General features: G+C 37.9%; 2 protein-coding genes across 2 annotated transcripts in view; both read right to left on the reverse strand.

Annotated features, from left to right (window-relative positions):
• LOC115663517 (disease resistance protein RPV1-like) overlaps positions 1 to 4,134 on the reverse strand; it is a 69,830-nt gene extending 65,696 nt beyond the window's left edge. The window contains exon 1 of the mRNA XM_056306463.1: positions 4,046 to 4,134. The gene's annotated coding sequence lies outside the window, so the exon portion shown is untranslated. The remainder of the gene's footprint in view (positions 1 to 4,045) is intronic.
• Positions 797 to 4,012, reverse strand: LOC130136237 (disease resistance protein L6-like). The gene is made up of 2 exons (XM_056306428.1): positions 3,278 to 4,012; positions 797 to 3,169 (listed from the first exon to the last, which is right to left on the reverse strand). The coding sequence occupies exons 1-2, from the start codon at positions 3,838 to 3,840 to the stop codon at positions 2,041 to 2,043; spliced, it is 1,692 nt and encodes a 563-aa protein (XP_056162403.1). The 5' UTR covers positions 3,841 to 4,012; the 3' UTR covers positions 797 to 2,040.
• Positions 4,135 to 16,882: the final 12,748 nt, after the last annotated feature.

Consider the following 16,882-nt stretch of genomic DNA (forward strand, 5'->3'; position numbering starts at 1 on the left):
ACTCTAACAGTCCAAATGCATCCATCAAACTTGCCATCAAAACATGTATCAAAATTAAAGAATCCAAATTGTAGAATGCCCCCATTCTTTCTAGTATACTACGTTTGCAATTCTAAATATCAAAATGAAAACGAGAATGTCATTGCAAAAGGTACGCATGTGTTTTACGTTCCTTTCTTATCATGTGTTTCTTCGCTGAGGGTTTTGCATTGTACGTGGAAGGAAAATTGACAATATCAAATGTTCTATACATGATTCTTACTTTCTTTTTATTACTATAGATGTTTGACACTATCTTTTCGTTGTCGTGTTGATTTTGTTACAATGTAGTAGTAGTCATCTAAATTTGATCAATTTTCCCATAGATTAATGAGATCTTCCGTATGAACAGATTGGACATGAAGATTGATACAATTGTATTCTTAAGGAACTCCAGTCTTTTACTTTTTTCTTTTGTTGTAACCCAATATTTTAGGAACTCAAATTCGTTTTTTGCTTTAGGTAATGAATTGCACCCTGATTGCAAATCATGAGAGTCAATAATACGGATTTGTCTGGTGGTTTCAACGTTTCCTTCAAACTTGTATTCCTTCGAATGAGACGCTACTTCTTTTTACATTATAAGTTTCTTGTATATTTATTGTATATTTATTGTATTTTTGTCAACAAATTCATGGATACCTTTTTTTTTTTGCACTTTTGAGTAGTGTTCTATTCAGTTGATTACATTTTCTTTCGTGGAAAATATATGCTCGCTGGAAAGCATTGGTAGCATTTTTCTTTCAATAGTCTTGTTATTTCATTATGTTTTGCATCCCAATGTTTATATTTAGTTTTTCTTAATTAACGATACTTATGACATTTGCACATGCTTGTTTGATGCTTGTACAAATCATCCACATATTATAATTGCTTTTAGTCGATTACCTTTTAACTTTCATGCTAATAATGAAAATTAATCATCACACAAAATTCAAAACCACATTTATTTCAGTTAATAATACCAAAAATCCCGAACTGCTAGACTTGTTTCACATTTACCCCTCACTAATTTTCATGTCACAAACAATCCCAAACTGATAAATCCGTGTCACATTTACCCCAAACTAGTTTTCGTTTCATAAAAATAAGATGATGTTATTAATGTTAACTAAATCTTTGCTAAAGAAGATGCTCACTAAGAATAGAACAATAAACAAATTATTATTATAACATGATAGCCTATATATAGCAAATAAATAATAACGGGAGATTAATAGAAAAATCATCCACCGTCACAAAAAGAAAAGGTATTTGCAGATTCATAAAAAGAAACTATCCACTGTCATGAAAAGTATATACAATGAAAATAATAAATGTTTAAAGGGCTATATTACCCAGTTGCTCATAAATCATATATAAAGCGACATCAACAAATTGACGGTGTCAACTAACGGTTGACCACAAAGGACTCGATTGCACAAAAAAGTTGAAGTTAGAGGACTATATTGAGCAAAAGCAAAAATAGATGGGGTGACTAAATTGCACAACCAATAATACTTAGGTGTTACACTTAACCCAACTTAAAAAGTACAGGAACCTAGATAGCTAAATCATCACCAATGATTGGAGGTCTCGTTTATCACACCAAATAATTCATAAGTAGTAAAAATAAAATATAAAAAAAGGCCTCACAAGAAACCAAAAGACGAATCCAAACATCAAACACTTGCATCAAACAAATATGCGGGGAAAGCATGGCTGCAACAATTTGTAAATGTCAGGTTTTCTCTAAAAGTAATCTGTCAAACATTATGCTTTTGTAATTTTGTTGTAGCATTGAAATTACCAAAAGGAGAGTATCCTTATCACCATACTACTAGGTAAAGATATAGATCAATTGCCCATAACCAAGAAATTGATCCTGAATTATGTCCTAGAATCAGGCAAGGACAATAATTAATCAAAAGAGCTCTTTTGCTAGTAGAAGCAGCTAGTTTTGGGGAGTCAAGACTCACAACAATTTTTATTTCAAACAAGAATGCGAAGATGGAACCATATTCACTGACTAAGACAAGTAGAGAAAAGTCTTACCTTGTTTCCATTAATCACATCTAGGGCTTCTTCACTGATCCACAATCTGCTACGCTCTTGATGCTCCTTTGGATTTTCTAGACGAACAATTTCCCTACCAAGATCTCTCAATTGATCATGCATCTTTAGAATGCCGTATTCGTCAATTTTAATTAGGGACATAAGACTCAATACTTCAATCCCCCTCCCCGGGAGAAAACTGCTGGCGTCCCACATGAAAGTTGGATTTTGTTTATGTGATCCAATAAAAAAGCATGCAATATCCAAAAATATTTGTTGCTCCTCGTCATCTAATGCTTCATAACTTATTTTCAACTTCTCTTGCACTTTCTTATTGGGCACTTTCTTTAATTTCTTTAATGTATCTTTCCATACGACTTCTTTCTTTCCACATAAGAAAGAACCTATAACTTCAAGAGCTAATGGAAGCCCCCCAGTAGTAGATACGACATCACGAGAGATAACCTCATAATCATTCGGAGGAAAATCTTTTCGAAATGCATGTCTACTAAATAAAATCAATGATTGATCTAAAGACAACTCATTGAGTTTGTACATGTAGCCTGCCCTACCTTCATCAAGAATGCTTTTGTTTCTAGTTGTGATGATGACTATACTTCCCGCTGCAAACCAACTTCCGTCCCCAACCAAAGCATTTGAGTGAGTACTATCATCCATATCATCCAGAAGAACTAGGACTTTCTTACTCGTAAATCGAGATTTGAATACACTGACTCCTTCGTCGACATTAGACACATCACACGAACTTCCTATTATGGCAGAAATGAGTTGCTTTTGTATGCATTCAATACCGTTACTGTGAGATGTTTCTCGGATATTTGCCACGAAACTACGATAGTCAAAATGACTAGAGAGTTTGTTGTATAACACCTTTGCAAGAGTTGTCTTACCGATGCCGCCCATTCCATAAATTCCAATAATCCTCGTACCATTGAATTCGGCATCTATCTTGCTCATAATCTGTTGCACATGATCATCAATTCCCACCAACTGTTCGGGAACATTTAACTGAAAAAGTCTTTTTAACTCGCCCATAACTTTTCTGACAACAATTTTAACTAATGTTCCTTCATGCCTGTCAAATAACAATGAAGATCAGTCTAGGATAGCAATATGTGTATTCTTTTTCAAGAAAGATCTATTTATGAAAAATTAAACAATGTTTTGTTGGAGAATAAGGTACCCGCTATCAATTTTCTCCGATTCCCATCCTTTCAAGGAGCTGACTTCTTTGAGTGCTTCTTCCCATCCCTTCACAATCATTTCATCCATATTCTTTTTATGTGCATTGATAGCATCTCCCAATCTCCCTGGAAGATGTCGCAAGTGTGAGGGTTTCACTTTGTAAAATATGGGCAACACTATCTGCCATTTACTTCTCTTGCACTTCAACATCTCAGCCAGCTCGCAGAGGCACCATTTGCTTGAAGCATAGTTCTCCGAAATAATCGGAATCGAGATCTTAGTCTTCGTAATACTGTAGAGAAGCTCCGGACCAATCTCCTCACCAACGCGGAGCTCATTGTCATCTCTGAACACACGAATTCCTGCATGGTCAAGGTTATGATAGAGATGATCGGTGAAGCCTTTGCGAGTGTCTTCCCCTTTGAAGCTCAAGAACACTTCGTAATCATTTCCCTTCGGTCTTTTGGTTCCGCCTTCATAATCACCTACATGTGGAGACTTCGAAGAGGAAGACGCCTTGTAGATTGGATCTTCTGAACGAGTGGGCTCTTTCCTTTTCATCTCGAGAGGATTGTGAAAGAAATTGATGGAGAAAGAAACAGAGGAGAGATATATGGAATCCCAGATCTGGGCATAGCAGAAATGTCTCGCTGGACTCAAACTCGGATCTACATTCAAACGACAATAGAAACTCTCAGACAACTTATCAGAAGAAAATGGAGCAATCAGAGCAGGAAACAGAGAAGGGCATAGAGTCGTCGACTACCTGAGGAGTGTTCAAACAAAACAACCCACCCACTGCCGTGATCTCCCCCAATCCTCAGCCTTGGACGTTGGATTGCCAACACAGAACACTCTCTACTGGGCGCGCTTGAACACTGCTGATTGCTGAGTGCTTAAAGAATGCTTAGTTATTGCACGCATAATATTCGCAGCACTTTTCGGAAGTTGCGGGGAACCTATGTTGGTGCTTCTTGACTTGACTTGCTTTTTCTTTTAACAAAAAAGTAGAAAAGAAAACCAACTTGCAATAAAGATGCTCTTAGTCCTTGCTTTTTCTACTGTGCGTGCTTGAACAATGAGCTTAAGAATGCTGAGTTATTGCACGCGTAATTTCGTCAGCATCATGCGAAGGTGCATGGAACCTATGCAGGTGTTCTGATTGAAATTTGAGATCCAGCACGACTCGACTGGACTTGTTTTTCCATTAATAAGTGGAATTGTCGGGGAATTGTAATGGGAAGGTGAAGCGAGCATGACCCCACGATCACGTTGCTGAATGCAAACGGAAGGGCAAAGAAATGTGAAGCACAAGCTGTGCGAGGAGTTTGGGACATTGGTGTGGCTGAGCAGAGAATCTCGGGAAGTTAGTAGTGAATTTTGTTAGAGGTTGTGGAGGATTAACATGAACAGTTCCCAAGCTAACTTAAAGACTTGGACAAATGCATTTTCAGCATATGCTCTTCACCTGTACCTGTAATTGCCCCGTCCTGCTCTCATGAAAAATACGTGTCTACATAATTTATACTAAATTGTTCGTAGCTCTCACTCATGGCAGGCCGAGCTTTATCTATTCACTTTGATAAATGTCAGGCTAAACTTTATTCATTTGTCGGTTGATCCATTCTAGAAAATTGTTCGCAACTTGTCCCACATCAATCAATAAGGATGGACTTTTGATATTTTCAAAAGAGGATTTTTACGTAAAGAAATCACAACTATATCTAGATAACTGTTTACCTGAACAAATAGAATACTAATTCATTTATGGAATGGAAATGCTTAATAAAAGTAAAAATCGAATATGGGTCATTGCCTAAACATTTGTTCTTTAATTGCATGTATGTCGTTGTGTAAAGTCCGCTAGTGAAATATTTTCTTGCGTTGCCTATTTAAATGATGAAATGAATGTTTGGTTTATTTTGGATGACAGCAGATCTATTTAGGTGCAACGTTTTTTCAAATATTATACGTTGAGCTGGTTTCAGTTTCAATTTCAAGACCTTTTCCACGAAAATCACTTGGCAAATCGCGCCTGAAAGGGTCATGAAGTGACCATGAATTTCTCCCATAAAATACAAGAAACTTCTTACGGGTTTTCCATTGAACTTCCTTAAAACCCTTATCACCTCATCCACCAATAGGTGTTGTGCTCACCTTGTTCTTTTATATGAATGTGGGGACCTGAATGTGATTATGATTCTCCGATGTTCAAGAGATTACAAAAGCTGTTGGCTCATACCCGCAAAGAGAATCCACGACAAAATTAAAAATTCCAGGCCCATGATGCCAAGCACTTTAGATATGTACTAATTGGACTACTCTTATTATTCGTTTCAAGCTGTGTGTGGTAGAATCCCTTTCTTTTTAAACTAGTCCATTAGTTGGTCTATAATCTCCTTCGTGCCATCAGATCCTCCTCCTCTTAAAACAAATAGACAGCACACGCTAGAGGAGGAAGGAAACAAATAGTATCTGGATGACTGAGTTGCTATGTCACGTGAAACCTCAGCCTTCCAAGGATCAACTTCACGTGTTCGTCTCCATGACATGTTTTGCCACATATACGGACACATCGATTGTTCATCGGAGCATCTTGTGGATAATGCGGATGTGCATCAATTGGATGTCTAGAGAAGTTCCATGCAAAAAAGATCTTGTTAGCAAGCAAGCAAGCACCATCGTGATAAAGGAAAAGTGCTTTGCTTGGATACATGGAGGAAAGGAAGAGAGAAGAATTTTGAATTTCCGTCTTACGTCTTCTCACAAAAGTTACAAAAATTTACTTCATTTTCCTCCTATTCCCCTCCTTCCCAAATAAAGCATTAAGGCAGTACCTTGGAAAATCGAAGCATAAATATGGAAGGACGAAATATAGAACGGCCTCGCTTTCTTCTTATAAGACTGTTTACCCAAATAAGGCCTCGAGTTGATTAAAATCTTAATATATGCTAACTAACTCGGATTATAATATATTCCTCATACCGGTAGGGATATTGAATAATAACTCCGGTTCATGTATGCAATGGAAAAAGTGTTACATACGAGTCCTTCTCGAAGGGGCAAATTTTAATGGGAGTAACCAGGGCAACAGCAATTTTTAAAAACTAGCCTTATTAATTGACCAAGAGAAGCAATTACAACAGCCTTTATTCATTTGATAAAATTAGCAACAGCACATTATGTTGATGGGTGTGAGATTGAGATCTATCATGTTTGACGGTCCAAACACATTTTAATATACATGCACCGCTCTCACTAGATAATCGCTCAGAAACTTTAGATGGGAACAATCAATCAAACTGTCGCCTTTGTCAAGTTGTAGTCGAACACCCAATACAAATCCCCAAACCACCAGGAAAAATAACTAACACAACCAAAATGGAGAACACGGGTTTTTGTCATGGACTTATGACACGCTACATACATATACATGAAAGCAAACTTGCCTGAATCATGAAGTCCTTGATGTCATGCTCTAAGATATAGGACCATCAAAATAATTTTTTCATGACAATAGTAGACCCCCATGAAATAATTGTCATGTCCTACTTAAAGCCTTGATTTTAGGATTTCTCCTGATCTTTTTACTCTTTTTTTCAAATGCCGAATTATATGCGAAAAGTTACTATTTAAATGCCCTTTCCAGTGAACTAAATCCCAACTTTCATTTTTCTCATCACTATAATCCCCATGCTATGCCCAATTAGATGCGAAAGGTTACTATTTACACGCCCTTTCCATTGAACTACTTCCCAACTTACATTTCTCTCATCACTATAATCCCCATGATAGCATAAATGTGACATCCTGAAAATTTATCCATTTGGGATTTATAAAATACTGAGTTTTATGAAATGTACTCGTAGTAAATTCTCGCCCGGAACTGATCATTCCTGGGATACTAATCATTGGGGAAAGGCTGACTGGAAATTTAAATTCGTACGACTAAGAGAAAATTCGATCGTGGATGACTTACGACCATAAAATCGTCGAGGTGACATTTTGAACCACTGTTGGCCGATCCGAGGATAACTAGGGGTCAGTTCGCCACTGTTATAGTAGTGGATCGCGGGTGATTCCGCTGGACTACGAAATGAATTGACGAACGATCATGAACTTATACCAAACGATCGTGTCCCTCGGATCTAGTAATTGATCCTCGCGATTTTAATGACAACCAAAGTCGTCACAAACCGAATGAACTTGCACGTGACCTGAATAATTGTCAGTCACGGGTCGAATATGCGAATTTCCCCAACAAGCCGCCCGTTAGTTTGAGAAATGCTCGAGTTGCGTTTAATAAAATTTGATTATTTAATTTAGCCCAAATTGGACATCGGAAAAATTTGGAAGTCACAACGGGACGTTAGGATGACGTTGCGGATGGAACGTGCAATTTTGGATTGTCCCGATTCCTTCAGAAAAATTCGATTTCGATGAGAAATGAGGAAAGTGACCATTTTACCCCTAAGAGTTTGTAAAGGGCATGTTTTATGGAAGAAGGGCATTTTGGTCATTTTGCCCTAACTTTTTGGAATGGACAATTTTGCCCTTAAAATTATATGAAATTCCCAAAATACCCTTGGATATTTTTAGTAAGATTCGATCCGGGTCGTTGATTTCAAGATTAGATCGAATCTCGACCATTGGATTAAAAAGGTTAGAGAGGGGCATTTTGGTCATTTTGGTCATTTTTGCAATTGGGTCAAAATTCATTATTTAGGTCCAAATGACCCTTTCTCTCTCTCCACACTCTCTCTCCCCATTCGGCTCCCCTCCCCCACCGAAACCACCTCTCCGGCCATCTCTCCCTCCCGCCGCGCCACGCCGCCCATCGCCGTCGTCCACCGCCATCACCCCCTCATCGCCGTTCGTCTCTCTCTCTCTCTCTCTCTCTCTCTCTCTCTCTCTCTCTCTCTCTCTCTCTCTCTCTCTCTCTTCTCTCTCTCTCTCTCTCTCTCTCTCTCTCTCCCGCTTAAGTGGCCGAGAGCCACGGCCAAGGAAAGGCCGCCACCGATCACCACCGTCGTCGCCGTCCAAGCCGCCAAGCCGCGCCGCCGTTCGTCGCTGTCCCCTCGCCGTTCGCCGCCGCTTTCCGTTCTAGCCGCGATAGTCTAGAACTAGGTAAGTCGCGCTCTAAACCCGACTTAGGATATTGGGTATCGACGGGTAGTTTTAATTGAAATCGGGTTTATTTGGATATGGAATTGTACGGATTAGGAGTAGAATCAATTGGCGGGCCTAGGATTGAATTCGGGAAATTTTTAATGGAGGTTTTGAGGACAACAGTAGGCTGTGAGTGACTGTTCAATGGGCTGTGATGGGCCGATCGGGATGCAAATTGGATTTTTAGAACCGGCAATTAATTGTGAGAAAGTGTCATGAAGGGCTGGAGTTGATTCGACGCCGTTTGGTTAGAGAAAAATGGCAATTTTGTGTTTAATGTGCATTGGAACTGCAACTGAGTTGTGGTGATAAAATTGAATGCATGGTTGTGAAATTACATGATCGTAATATGCTTATTGGGTGCATGTTTGGGCCAGTCTAATTTAATTGTCAAAATTGGCCATGTCAAATGCTTATTGAGTATGTATTGTGTGTGAATTAATGCGTGCACGGGTCACGTGTGATTGGTCAGTTGAGCGTGGTAAATGCTTGTTGAGCATGTGCATGAGTAAGAAAAAAATATGGTACGACATGTGTTCGTGGAGGTTGTGCCGTCCTGAGGCGTGTACTTCAACGCGGAACGATGCCCGGTATTACCGGAAGACTACCAGCCTGAGGCGTGTACTTCAACGCGGGTTGTGCAGTAGGTGGTAGGTGTTGAGCCTGAGGCGTGTCCTTCAACGCGGGCAAGAAACATGGCCAGAGGCGTGTACGTTAACGCGGGCCCTGAAGTGTTGTGATAAGTGGTCGCAGTGAACCTGAGGCGTGTACTGTAACGCGGGTCACTGGCGAGGAATGTGGAAAAGAGATAATGAGAACGGAATGAGTGCATGACATGAGATTGTACATGTTTGTGATTGTATGTGATGTGCCTGCTATGTGATGATTTGGTGTATGTGTGATTGTGTTTTGTGATTGTTTGGAGGTACGTGATAGCCGAGGTGCGGTTTAGGGGTGTACTTACTGAGATGTAATCTCATGGTTGTTTCAACCAATATTTTTCATAACCCCGACCTGAGCCATGAATCCTCCGCCACCGCCACCAGAGCATTTTGGGGTACCAGTGCACACCGAGTATGAGGTTGCAGAATTCCCTATGGGTGATGGTATGACTTGGATTAAGCATACTACGACTGTTTTTGTAAAAGTAGGACTACCTTTATGGGAGACCCATGTTTATACCGCCTGGTTCTTCCGGGATGTAGCCGGGGATGAGTTCGGGCCCGTTAGGGGTTTTGATGTTCCGTTTGACTTAGTTGGGGATTGGGATCCGTCTGCCATACCCCCGATAGATGGAGAGTTGACTAGTACAGAGGTTAGTTTGGCTCAGTTTGGTTTACATCCAGCGCCCGCAGCTCAAGAATCTTCCGGGGCTGAGCATGAACCCGAACCCGAAGCATCGCAAGCTGAAGACGACCCGATGGATATAGATTTAGAGCCTATTCCCGAGGAGGAACCAGAGGAAATAGAGCCCGAGGCAGAACCCGAGGATGAGCCTGACGAGTTTGAGGAGCCTGAGGAGGAACCGGAGTATATAATCCCGTATGAGCAGTATATGGATCCCAACTTCGTGCCTGAGTACAATTTCTTTGATGTTCTAGCTGAGGAGGATCAGAATGAAGTTCCAGCCGAGTCGGGTGACATTAATCACCCGATTGAGATTGAGGCAAAGCTGGAGTCCTCAGAGGAGCAAACTGTTCAAGAGAGTTCGGATTCAGAGGACGAGGAGTCAAACTCAGAATGGACGCCGAGCAAGGGTCGTAGGGGCTAGTATAGGGGTTCGGAATAGGTTTTTGCAGAATACCATTTTTGAGGTTAGAATACCAGGTCATCGATCTTTTTGTGTATCAGTGGTTTTAAATACGGTGTGCAAGTGTAAATGGCGGTTGTAAATTGTGAATATTTTATAAGTTTGATAATGGAATCGAATATGTGTATTCTCCCTGAATGTTTCCCCAGTTTTAAATTGTCCGGGTACAATTGAGGTATCCGCTGTTGATTTAAATCTCTGATGTTTATAATTGAGGTCGGCGATACCCTGGGCTGTCGCTTAAAAGGACCAGTAGAGGGTGTCGTGCTCTTGATGGGGTTCGGGGCGTGACAATAAAAGTGCAGTTTAACTCTAGTTTTGCAACATAAAACCTAAAGCAAGGGAAATTCCAAGCCTTATTAAAACTTAAATGAAGGTCACCCGAGCCACTTTTATCTCTCTCCTTAAATTAATAATTAGCAACATTTAACATATACCTTTTACATATATATATTTATATTAGTGTCACATTTGGAAATTCCCATCCAACGGGTACTCCACGATCGAATACTTGTTCAATGATACTATTTTCTTTTTTATCTCATTTTTTGTCGAACTTTTTATATCAAGTTGACATTCTTATTTTTCTTAGCTTTTTAGTGAAGATTGTCACTTATCTAGTTAAAGGTGTTTGTCATGAGTGGTTGGATTTTATGAACCAACTGCATTACAAGAACATGACTTTGACCAATTTTATTGTCACATAATATTCCATCACAACCAATTGCTTTTCTTTTCCTTTTTTTTGTTCCAAAGTATAATCTATTTTGTTAACAAGTTGAATGTTCTGCCTCGTATTACAAATGGAAAAAAAAATCATACATGATAATAGGGTGGACAATGTAGTTCACGAGGATGGCAACTTACTGTTTACAAGTTTCAATATGGAAGAAATAAACAAACATATGCATATAATAAGATTAGTTCGGATAGTGAGAAAGTGAACAACAAGGCACAGTTAGATACGGAGACCTATGTTTTTGGTAAATAGTCACTTGGGCCTGACCACTAGGACTTGAAGTTAGCAGAAATGATCAAACAGTACTCCCCACGATTCCGATTTAAAGTATGCTCCTATCCAAATCCCTCAGGTAAGAACATCCATTTTACCATAAGTTGCCCTTTCTTTGAGATAATCCCCTGACAAGGGGAGGTCTACCCGCCCCTTGCGGGGTGGAGTGACAGAAGTTCTGAGAATGCAAAATATATTTTAGGAAAGAATATGAAATGTAATTATTTCACATTGTAAAGTGTATTTCTTTTTCCTTAATGGTGCTTTTAATAATTGGGCTTGCTTGATGGATGAATCCCTCCCTGAAAAAAAAAATTGAAATCTAGGATGTAACCAAGGCAAAAAAGTTTTTGTCAACAATATTTTTCTACTAACACCACATATTTTTAATGGGGGGTCTTGGTAGTGTATTGTTGTGCTAGTTTTCTCGAGGTAGCCAGTTAATTACGATTGTGCTCTTAGGTCATAAAAAAAAGCACCGCTATGTCTTAGGAAAAGCTTTATTTTAAATGAATTTGTATCTATTGAGTGGATTAAGTGTAACTTTCTTTGTTGATAGTTTGATTGATTTCTTAGTTTGCTTTAATATCAAATTAAATGAATTTTATTTAACTTCTATAAGCTACAATAACTTCAATTTTCTTAGAGATTCTTTCATACCATGCCACAATCTTTATTTTGAAGTGGGAAAAAAGCTACAAAAACTATAGATAAGTTTCACAAAAAAAATAGGATATATATTTCTCCCGTTGTTCGAGTTTTAACATTATTATAGTCCATCCATTAAGTATGATTGATATTTTAAGAGAAATTCTTGCGATAAAATGAATGTATTTAAAATGACTGTCAATATGAATTTATTAGTCATTTATCGATGTACAATTAATGATTCCACATTCGTAAACTGTATTTCAAAATATTGCCATCCAAATTCTGAATTAGAGCTCAATAACATATTGAGTTTGTGGAGGAAAAACTCAATCAATTTAAAACTCGGTTGAATGTGTGCAACTCTTTCTTGAGAATTAATTATATGTGGTAAATTAATAAAAAAGAAAGGTTGTGCAATATGTTAAACTCGGTCGAATGTGTGCAACTCTTTCTTGCTTAATCAGAAGAAAATGGAGCAATTAAAAGCAGGGAACAGATAAGAGCAGCAAGGAGTCAGTTGACTACCCGAGGAGTGCTCAAACAACGCAACCCTGGGATCTCCACCGATTTTCAGCCTTCGACGTTGGACTACCAACACACAACGTTCTCTAATATGCGTGCTTTGAACAATGCTTTGTCCTTGCCATCCAACGGTCCAAGACTCTTCATGCTGATCGAACCGCTGTGAGGCATGCTACGGAAAGAACAATTAATGGACGAGTAATTGACTTGACTTGCGTTTTGTATTATATGCGGAAGGGGGCATGCAGGTGCTTTCATTGAAATCTGAGGTACAGTACTGGCTTGACTTGACTTGCTTTTTCTATTAATAAAATAACAGAAAAGAAAACTGATGTACATGAACCAATGACAAACGCATCAATCGTGGGATTATATAGGAATTTCTTATGAAAAGTCTGCAGGACGCATTACTTTTTTGGGATAATGACACAAACAGTCCCTGAACTTTGACTCAATATATAATTTGATCCCTGAACTTTTAATTTATTCAATGTAGTCCCTGAACTTTAAAATAATATTCAATTTGATCCCTGAACTTTTAATTTGTTCAATGTGGTCCCTGAACTTTTAATATGTGTTCAATTTAGTCCCTGAACTTTTAATTTGTTCAATGTGGTCCTTGAACTTTTAATATGTGTTCAATTTAGTCCCTGAACTATATAAAAATGTTCAATATAGTCCATGCACTTGAATTAATGGAATGACTATATTGAACATTTTTAAATAGTTCATGAACTAAATTGAACACATATTAAAAGTTCAGGGACCACATTGAACAAATAAAAAATTCAGGGACCAAATTGAACATTAGGTTAAAGTTTAGGGACTACATTGAACAAATTAAAAGTTCAGGGACCAAATTGCACATTGGGTCAAAGTTCAGAGACTGTTTGTGTTATTTTCCCTACTTTTTTTCTACCCACCGTGGAACTTTTTCTTTTTCAAAAGAGATTTGTCCGGAAAAATAACTTTTAAAATAAATCTTTTCCAAAATAATTTTTTCAAACTAGATTTTCCTATGCTACAGCATGCTTAAAAATTATCTAGTTATTGCCCCCCACTTGAGTCACTGTTATCTCTCGCTCCTTAAATTAATATTTTTTTAACATTTTATCTATATATTTTATCTTTCAATGGCGCATTAATAAATTATCAGCCAACGGTTCTCCGCAATCAAATAATTATTCGTTGATACTTTTTTCCTTTTTATGTCATCTTTTGTCATACTTTTTCATTTCATGTTAGACATTCTCGGCCAATGAGTTCATCACCAAAATATAATTTTTTGCAGCACAATAGAGGAGGATTAAAATATTAGCTTATTTGACATTGGGAGAGAGAGAGAGAGAGACAGCTTACCTTGATACCTACTGTATTATAGCTATGTAGTTTGCTTATTTTTTGGGATAAGTATACTAAAAGTCCTAAAACTTGTCACAAAAGTGCAGTTGAGTCATAAAACTTAAAAAAAAAAGTAATCAAGTCGTAAAACTTGTCAAGTTGATGTAATCAAATATTTTCATTAACTCCGTCCAACTTGACAAACGGAAAATACTAACAAGTTTTAGGACTTGATTACATCAATTTGATAAGTTTTATGATTTTATTGCATTTTTTGAAAGTTTAAGAACTTAATTACACTTTCGTGATAAATTTTAAGACTTCTAGTGTGCTTCCTTCATTTTACTATTCTGAATACCAGCTTAGGCTATAACACCTCCTAAGGTAAGAGCAGATACTCACTTCTTTACTCATAGCTACAAACTCTTTCTCTTGGCTTGATAAGAGGATACAGAAAAGGCTCAATGGCTTAGTCGGCAAGTGACTAACCACACCTCATTATTCTGGGATCAAAAGCTTACACATTAATAGATCAAGATGGAACATTGTATCGCATAATCAAGTAATTTGGAAATTTCAACACACGAGAAAACCCTTGACACTCGAAGTCTCAATTGTGCGATCAGAATCACATGTCGTATGACAAGGTCCAAACAGATTCCTTTAATTAGAGATGTACAGAATGCATGAAATGCATAGCCCCAATTTAGGGTTATGATTGGATGGATAATTAGTAGTATCAACTAAAAAGAAGAATTATACCAAATAGCCAACACCGATCAGACGCTCAACATCCCAATATAGGTTTTTACGTTGTTGTGTTAGATAACTCAACACGAGCCTAGCTGTCACTACATAAAACATTGTCAGCTTTGGAAATGGTTCGCTTACATCTTCACAGTTTTTAACTTGTATCCTGTCGATTTGAGTTTGTGCAATACTTAGCTACTAGTATACCATCTTAACACAGGTAGTGTCATATCATATAAATATTTGACACCTAATACTGACACAAACATTTTGAATTCCTAATTTCCCCCTATTTTTCATTCATTTTCCAAAATATTTTTAAAAGGTGTGGAAAGGGCAACCCTAGAAAATGTGTCAGTGATCACTTATGTCCATCTATAGGTCTCGAGCTATAAGTGAACACAATTGAAGCTTCTCCTCAAGATCCCAATAACTGATTAACAAATTGGATTAATATTATGACGAAACTTATGCTACAAATATCTAAAATATTAAGGTGCGTTCAACCCAGATTTTTTCATGAATGCCCCTGAAACGTCTCCACCTAGATCATTCTTACAAGTGTACTTTTCAAATTCCTTCACGTGCATTTTACAGTCCACTTTAACTCCAACTGATGACTTTAAATCAATCTACAATGCCGTTGAACCCACAAGTTCTCTGGCATGGCAATGATCTACCCGTCCTAACAACAAAACATAGCTAGTCACTTATTGCCAGTAAGTCAGATCATGATTTCTCAAATTCGACTTAATTAGAAATTATTTCTGGAGACAACTTTTCAATCAACTCAAGTGTAAAATTGAAAAACACATACCACATGACGTTCATAATCAACTAATACATATTTGTGCATATTCCCTTTTATATTATTTGCGTTGATGTAAATTTCGGACTGTTGTATTCAACATGAGCCTATTTGTACACTTACAAAACATGGAAGGATATGAAGTATCCGAATCTCTGCACACTGGCATTAATGAAGCAATCAGCTTTCAAAGTGAGGAAGAGATGAGGACTTTTCACTTGAGTTGCTTCTCATCCTTCCATGAGAGTTTGCCATACATCTGATACTTACTAGACTTGAAGATCTGCATAAAAGTGTGATAGAAAACTTAAGGAGTGAATCATTTTTTTTTGTTCCATTCAAACATGTTCTCAAGAACTACTCAATGGTTCTCATAGGAGTTACTCTTTTACCATTTAACTCTATGACACGATATTCAAACCCGTCACTTCTTTTTCTAAAAAGAAAAGGGATTTCATACAACAACGGAGTGATGAAATCGAGCAAATGTCGAGATCAATAGGAAATATGTGATGGTTTCTATACTTCGCCGTCCAAAAGATAAAAGCGAAAACAAATTAAACAAAGAGATAAAAGTTGCCACTTGGAAGCACTAATAGTAAATTGAAAATGGGAAGCAACTATGTAAAGAAAACTTCCATCAAATCGGATTTTTGATAGTCATCGAAGAAACGCATTATCTTCAATAATTCAAGCTTCTCATGGTATTACCTATGTGCATGCCAAGATTTGAGAGAAATGTCAAAACTAGTCGACATCGAACACGTTACAATGACAAAAGGTTTAGAGAGAAATGACATCACAACACTCTTTGCTGTGCATGTTTGAACAATGCCGAGTTCTTGCCATCCATCGGTCCAAGACTCTTCGACAAATCGAACCGCTGCGATGCATGCTGCACGAAAAGGGCAACTATTGCGTGCGTAATTTCCACAGCATTGCGCGGAAGGTGCATAGAGTCAATGCTGGCATTTTGTTTAAAAGCGAGCACGACTTGACTTCGACTTGACTTGCTTTTTCTATAATAAAACAATTAGAAAATAAAAAGCAAAGGGCAATTATTGTAGGCGTAATTTCCGCAATAGTACGCGGAAGGTGTGTTGAACCTACCTATGCATGTGCTCCTTGACTTGACTTGCTTTTAAATAGGAAATTGAAAAGAAAACCAACGAGCAATATTGATGCTCGGAGTAAGGTCAACGTCCAAAGATTAATGCACACATTTTACGAAAGTCTGAAATTGGGCGAGACTCTGTATCCGAATGTGAATGGAGCTAACATGCATATTCGGACATTTGATATATCAATATTCGGACATTTGATATATCAATAATGAGAATATGAATATTGCATTTTTGAGCCAACTAACAATCGATTGATAGAATATACGGAAGGTTTTGTTTGTCCTTGCTTGGGCAAGTTAGACGATTACGATGATCTTGTTTGCACAATCAACAACTAATTGAGTCACGGCGTTATGTTAAATCCATCTCATTATGTACACCGGGTGATTCCGTCAACCCTTCTTTTTCCTTTTCAC

The sequence above is a fragment of the Syzygium oleosum genome, unplaced genomic scaffold (genome assembly GCF_021117445.2).
Source record: "Syzygium oleosum isolate NSW1041296 unplaced genomic scaffold, Sole_v2.1 Sole_v2.44, whole genome shotgun sequence".
Taxonomy (NCBI): domain Eukaryota; kingdom Viridiplantae; phylum Streptophyta; class Magnoliopsida; order Myrtales; family Myrtaceae; genus Syzygium; species Syzygium oleosum.